Source organism: Brachycentrus maculatus, unplaced genomic scaffold (genome assembly GCF_059751285.1).
Source record: "Brachycentrus maculatus isolate JH-2025_06_01 unplaced genomic scaffold, ASM5975128v1 h1tg001166l, whole genome shotgun sequence".
Lineage (NCBI taxonomy): Eukaryota > Metazoa > Arthropoda > Insecta > Trichoptera > Brachycentridae > Brachycentrus > Brachycentrus maculatus.
The window spans coordinates 42,501-50,221 of record NW_028281855.1 but is presented as its reverse complement, the minus strand read 5'-3'; the positions used below and the strand labels follow the sequence as shown (position 1 = coordinate 50,221).

General features: G+C 32.8%; 1 protein-coding gene across 2 annotated transcripts in view; it reads right to left on the bottom strand.

The window, feature by feature from the left end:
- Positions 1–2,438: 2,438 nt before the first annotated feature.
- The window catches only part of LOC148299409 (spliceosome-associated protein CWC27 homolog), a 19,475-nt gene continuing 14,192 nt past the window's right edge, over positions 2,439–7,721 (bottom strand). The window contains exons 9-10 of one of the 2 annotated variants that reach the window (XM_088276103.1): positions 3,103–3,234; positions 2,439–2,641 (exon numbers count right to left, since the gene is read on the bottom strand). In XM_088276103.1, the coding sequence (XP_088132229.1) occupies positions 2,476–2,641; positions 3,103–3,234 (298 nt within the window). In that variant the 3' untranslated portion in view covers positions 2,439–2,475. Of the gene's footprint in view, positions 2,642–3,102; positions 3,235–5,995 lie in introns of those variants that run through there. The other variant, XM_088276102.1, reaches the window with a different exon arrangement.

The window sequence follows — 7,721 nt, the reverse complement described above, 5'->3', positions numbered from 1 at the left end:
GCACTGCAACGTATATGAGTATTCCACTTGCAAACCACGCTATGTTAAAATATTTAGTTTTTTAACGTTTATGCCTAGAATTTTGACTCATGAATTACATTAAATTATAGTAACATCAAATATAAAGAGTAAATCCACTCACGAGTAGGCAAACGCCATAAAACTTAAAAAGTTGAAGCCTGAGTGGGGTCATGATAAGCGGTGTTACATAAGCCGTAGCTAGAATTCAAAGCCACTTGGACGTTAGGTAATTCAATGGCGCCAAACGGTTGAAATTAAAAATATTAACGTCCGCATTTAACGTAATCTGCCTAAACTCATTAAGTTTAGGAATAAAATGATTCCCTAATCCGAACGACCCACGACACGACTTACTTTTGGATTATTTAGTTGGCACTGTATATTAATGAATGATCGAATCCAAAAATCCAATTAGTAGAAACGTATTTTTTTATCCGCAACCAATGGTGCATAGGGCACTGCATCGTATCGACATAGAGTTTGGCCTTAAAAGGATAAAGTTGGGCAGGTAACCAACAGAATGATAATTTGAGAAAAAACATAACAAAAATGAATACTTATTTATTCTGGCTAATCACCCTTCAAGAGTGTTTTAGTAAGTGTCTAGTTATTCTTTATTTTTGTATGTACATAAAATCGTTATTTACGTCATTGCGTTCTATTGGCGCAGTGTTATCTTGATAGTTAATTACACGAAGGCATAGTGATCAGTCCCGCACTCAAGGACCCAGTCCAAAGTTATATCAAATAAATCGAGATTGAAAATCGCTTATATTTATTTTGACCCTTCTGGGAATCGAACCCGGGACATCCAGCACGGTAGCCAAACGGGTCTGCTATTATACTATGGAGTCGGAGAAAAGTAAAATTTTAGTACGTCCAATTTTTTTAATGACAAATGTTCCGCTTTGAAATTTAAATTAAAAATTTGATTGGTCTTAAAATATGTGAAAAGGTCTACTGAGATGGAATGTAAAAGGCAGATTTGAGTGATTACTTTATACGCTGTGTGACTCTTACCATTCTACCCACGATTGATAAGTACATTACTCAAATTTCGGAAAATTGCCTGAAGTGACAGCACAGAGCGGTTGATTCCAAAATAAACGTCATGTGTAGGACATCTATTGATAAAATTTGAAAGTTTTTAGTCAAATTAGCAGAGACCATAGAAAGAGAAAGTTATATTATTTCATAGAATAATTTCACCAAATATCACTTAATTTTGGGTGTTTTGCCAAAAAATAGAAAAAAATGTGATTTGATCATTTATTGATTTGGCATTAGCTTTGTGGAGTAAAATAATGACTTAAATATACAAATAAAACAAATTTAGGTGGTTTGGACATGTGGAACGAATGGGTGAGGAAAGAACGGTAAAACCAATTTATGAAACAAATGAAGTTGGAAAAAGGAGCAGAGGAAGACCGACAGAAACTTGTCACGATCAGGTATGCCAAATACTTGAATTTGGCCAAGTTAGGAGTCGAAATAATCGGCGGGTATGTATGAGGAGATGAGTGAACGTGGAAGAGGCGCAGAATGTTTGCAAAGACAGAGTGGTGTGGCATTCTATTCTCTCTGCCTACCCCTGCGGGGAAGCGGCATGATGATTAGTTTGTTGAATAAAACAAATGTATAAGAGCTCTTTTTGCCATTCACCGCTTCAATATCATACATCATTTTGTCACACATTTGTTTAAGAGATTGCATTATGACAGCTACTTCATTCAGTCTACTTTCATCTTTCTTTTGCCTAACCAAAACTAGAAATACTTGTTATTTAATGGTTTCCAATAATGCATTATTTCATTATTAGAAATTTAAAAAAAACCTAAATTTTTTCCAAATCCGCCCCCGTAGTGTAATGGTCAGCACGCTCGGCTACCGTTCTGGAGGTCCCGGGTTGATTCCCAGGGGGGGGGGGGTCAAATAAATATAAGTGATTTTTTCACCCTAATATTTATTCAATATTACCCTGGACTGGACCTGAAGCGAAGAGCTGATCACTTTTCCTTCATGAGTAAGCGATCAAGATAACACTGCATTTATGATAAAGTGCCCTATGCACCATTGGGGTGCGGATAAAGGGGGTTATTTTCCAAATAATATCATCATCAAAACTCATTAGTCAAAGGGCGTTTGTGCACTACACGGAATTACATGGAATTTTACCGTCCGGCACGTCAGCTAGCATAAAAAACGGATGATTGGCTTGGATTGGCTTGTGCTTTTGTCCATCTTTCTTCGGATCGGTGATCTTGATCGGTGCGTGAACACGTTGCGCTTCAAATTTGATCACTCTATACTGTCATAGTCGCCTTCATTTTTCAAAACCGGACTGCCGGATGGTAAAATTCCGTATAGTGCACAAACGCCCAAAGGGTTGAAAAATTAGTAAGAAGAGAAAAAAACAGTTTATTGAAATAATACAAGTCAATTTGTCATTTTTTATTATTTCTTTTTAGTTTTGCTATCCAGGATCGCTTGGCTTTGTTCTCTCTTGCGTTTGTTGATCGGGTTTCTTGGGTCGTAAATGTCAAACCAGTCATCTCCCTTAGTGGACGCATCCTTAGCTAAGACCGCACCCTTGTTTTCAAAGTGCAACTCGTGGGTTAGCCTGTAACAAACAAACAAAATAATGATACCATATGTATTATTGTACTAAAAAATTCAATATATCGCTCACTCCTTTCAAGAACGTCATATATCAAAAATCGTCAATTTTCAGTTGTGCATGTTTTCGAAATGTCCAGAAAATGTACTATATCCCAGCAAAAGCGGCATATTTTCAACTTAATATTTACCCCCTACAGGGCAGAATGTGTTGTTTTTGCATTTTGAAGAAAAGGTATTGTTTAATTATTTTTGAAAATATACTAAATATTTTTCAAATGGAGAAAAAACCTTCAGGTTTTACCTAAAAAGATCTGTTGCACAGTGAAAAGTTCAATACGTGGCTTGATATTTATTTTTGATGCATTGTATTATATTTTAAAACTTTAAAAACGTTCTCCTGAGAAATCAAGTTTTTTGATTTTTGACGTTCTTGAAAGGAGTGAGCGATAACTAAAAGCTTACCAATTGTCATCATTAAGTTCACTTAAATCCTCAATTTTTGCGTCTTCTTCTTCTTTTGATTCAGACTGTTTCTCTCTTGCGCTTGACAATTTCTTTTGAAATTTACTCAATAAAGCCAAAGTAAATTCCTCCCTGAAACCAGCAAAAATAAAAATAATAACCATGGGATAGGCATAGAGAATAGAACGCACACCACTCTGTCTTTGGAAACTCTCTTCGCCTCTTTCACATTTCTGCATCTCCTCATACATACCCGTCAATTATTTAAACTGCTGACTTGACCACCCCCAAGTATTGTTTTTTCATTTTTTTTAAAAATTCTTTTGCATTATACATCATAGTTTAAATACAAATACAAGAAAATATATATAACATATCGACGTGCCCTACGTAAAGTGCTCTAACTACATTTTTGTCAATTTTGAGATATTTGGTGTATGTTATCAACTGACCGTTATCTACAAATATGAACAAACAAAAAATATATAAAATAAATTAAGCCTAGTTTTAAGGCGTAAAAGACACTACATGGAATCTACATGGAATTTTCGAAATGAACTGAACTCCTAAAACGCTAACTACTTAATTTTGACAAAGCATAAAGTTTTAAAACGATTGGATACATTATTTTATCGTGTTTTTGAATGCATAATACTAGTTTAGAATTTCAGATAAAACCGTCAATTATAATAATAATAATAAAACCCTTATCCGCACCCTAATGGTGCATAGGGCACTGTGTCATATTAACGCAGTGTTATCTTAATCGTTTACACATGAAGGAAAGGTGATCAGCCCTCCGCTTCAGGTACCAGTCCATGGTTATATTGAATAAATATTACAGTGAAAAATACACTTATATTTATTTTACCCCCCTTGGGAATCGAACCCGGGACCTCCAGAACGGTAGCCGAGCGTGCTGACCATTACACTACGGAGGCGGACTGAAAAAAAAATATATATAAAATCTTCTAAGCTCTCTCCAGTAAAATAACAGATTTGCAGATAGAGTACTTTACGTAGGGGCCGTCACAAAGGCATGGACTGTGTGTGGGTATACAATACATATAATTCAGGTCATAGTAAATGGCACTGGCAAGAATACAATATATTATTATAAGTAAAACTAGAATAAAAGTGATAATATAAATTACAAAATACATACTAAACTAACAGAAAACAAAAAAAAATAACAAGAAATTTAAAAAAATATATAATAAAAAACAAAGAAGCAAAAAGTAAAAAGTTAGCAAGCATGTACTACAAGAGTGATATGTACGTCCAAATCTAAAATTTAAAATACTTGATTGTGCCATGTTTTCCTCGGTCTTCCATCTTTATTGCACATGGACAATTTAGTTTATTTTGAAAAATTATAAACATATTGTTTAACCTGTCCGGGAGTATGGACGTAAATGAACATCAGTGCGAATTTTCCTTAAAGGAGTATTGACGTTAATGAACGTCAAAGACCGTCTGTCAGTTGGTATGATGTGACTTGTATACCAATGACATCTCGCTCACTCCTTTCAAGAACGTCATAAATAAAAAATCGTCAATTTTCAGTTGTGCGTGTTTTCGGAATGCCCAGAAAATGTACTATATCCCAGCAAAAGAGGCATATTTTTAACATAATGTTTCCCCGCTACAGGGCAGAAAGTGTTGTTTTGCATTTTGAAGAAAAGGTATTGTTTAATAATTTTTTGAAATACACTAAATATTTTTCAAATGGAGAAAAAACCTTCAGGTTTTACCTAAAAACATCTGTTGCATAGTAAAAAGTTCGATAAGTGGCTTGATATTTATTTTTAATACATTGTATTATATTTTCAAACTTTAAAAATGTTCTCCTGAAAAATCAAGTTTTTTGATTTATGACGTTCTTGAAAGAAGTGAGCGGTCTGTGGATATTTGTGTGTAATTTTGTCGTAATGGAAAAATATTTCGAATATGTAGTATGTTTTTTTTATTAAATTATTTTGACATAATTTCTATCTTCATAATACATCAATTTAAAAAGAACCCATTTTCCCCAGAGAAAGTCGGACATCAATTTTTGTACTCCCGGAAAGGTTAAAAACTCAGGCATTGTTGATAAGGATAATATAATAATAAAATAAAAATTCAAATGATTTTTTATACGTTTAAAAGAATTTTATATCCGGTATAATAAATTACATAAAAATAGTTTTGTACATTTACAATTTATTTTAACTTAAGGGCAAAATGGAATTAAATTTATACTAATACATAATAAATATTATTTTTTGACATCTCATCAAAGATGAAGAAGAATATGGAAGTCTGGGCATTTACGGGGCTGACGACCGTCATAGGCTGATTTAAGTGATCAATTTACACACGTGTAACATTCACCAATTCTACCCATTATTGACAACCACACTACTCAAATTCTTGGAAGTTCTAAATACATATATGAACCAATTTAGAAACCTTGTTCTTGAATCACTAGAACTTCACTAGAGACATCTATTGGTGAGATATAAAGAAGCTTTTTACTAAGCAGAAGCTCTTATATTAGTATTAAATAATATGAAAATAAATCCTGTAATTGGAGATAATCCAGATTTTGTGAACAAGTATTTGGACACACTCAAAATGTTGTGAATTAAATTGATACTAATAATAAATACATATTCCAACCCCAGTTTGAGAAAAATCCTCAGATTCGTGAATTTCAAAAGCAGATACATCCACCAAGGATGAGTAGGATGATATGCAAATAAGAGTTAAAATTTTATTTAATTTTGGCATTAACTTACTGTAATATACTTTTTGTTCATACAATTTTGCAATAAAAAATGAGAAATATAGTTTTTTTTGTAAATCCAAGATAAAACAAATTTACTCATTGTAGTTAAAACAATAAAAATTATAAAGGACAATTTATATAGCTCCGTTTTATTGAAAATCACCTCAAGGACACTTTACAGCTTACAGCAATTTTAACATAAAAAAACGACACAAGTAAAAAAAATGTTTGTCTTCCAAAAAAGGAATCACCCTGGACTGATACTTGAAGGGCTGGACTGATCACTTTGACTTCATGTAATTAATGATCAAGATAACACTGTGTCAATGTGATGCAGTGCCGTATGCACCAGTAAAGAGAAGAATTCGGGTTTAGTAATACATCTCGCTCACTCCTTTCAACAATGTCATATAAATGATTTGATTTTTCAGGAGATCATTTTTAAAGTTTAAAAATATAATGAAATATATTGAAAATAAATACAGAAACACTTTCTGCCCTGTAGCGGGTAAATATTAAGTTAAAAATATGCCGCTTTTGCTGGGATAAAGTACATTTTCTAGGCATTCTGAAAACATGCACAACTGCAAATTGACGATTTTTGATATATGACGTTGTTGAAAGGAGTGAGCGATATGTTAAATGGAATGTAAACAAAATTAATATAATTGATTATTTCAACAGTCACATTGCGGTAATATCTATCTATCATATTCAATTTTTACTTTAAAATATTACTTTAAAAAAAATCGATTGTGACACACGTTTGGCACATACAAAATCATTATCAACATATAATTTTTCATATACATGTTGATAATAACTTTTCATAATTATCATAATTATAATGATGTTAAATGTATCGAAATATGTGTCATAATAGATTTTAATATTAATTTATTGGACCATTTATGTAGCGCCATTTTCATAAAATACTACATACCACAAAAGCGCTTATAAAGACATGGATATTGATATGATAGTGATGAAGTAAAGTAAAGTAGTATTTACCACGTAAAAGCTGAATTTAAAATAAAATAAATTTAAATACAAAAATACGTATATTGCTTATTTCAATAAGGAACCGTTTATTGAATCACAAATTTAAATAACTAAATGGTCACAGAATTAACAAACAATTTGTAAAAAAATTCATAAATAATTAAGGCAGTTCTTTGACTATCCAGCGTTTTTACTGGGCTGATTAAAATAAGTCAGTTTTAGACGGTTAAATATGTGTCATTTCGAATTTCTTTTAAGGCCGATACATTCTTCTATATCGTCAGAATCATGTACGACAGCTTCGTCCCAGGGCCCGTAAATGTTTTCCTTATATTTCTGCCAATGAACAAACAAAAACGGACAGTGAAAATTCAAAAACACGACAGAACAGAGGAATATACAAAACATCGTTTTAGACACGGTCCAGAGAGATAAGAATGCAGAAAAAGTGGTCGCGACGAAAATAAAAATGGCGAAATTCGTGTTTAAAACTTTGGTTATCAAGATCGGGAATAAAACAAAGCATTGGACTGCGACGGTTATCAATACAAAAGCGTGTGTCGGAGTTCCGAGTCTAGAAGCGAGGCATATAGACCCAAAAATCGCGGCATTAATTGATAAAGAACTTGAAACCACGGCTACAGACACACCGTAATCAGAAAATATCAAATGCACGACCATCATTATAGCTGTAGTTGCAAAAATAGTATCCGTGCTAACGGTGTCTGTTAGGGTATGTAAAATAGGAGAAACGATATAGCCGAAAACGAGGAAAATTAAAACAGTTTTCAAATCGCTTAAAATCTGGTACATAACTGAATCATGATCGCCATTTTTAATTTTC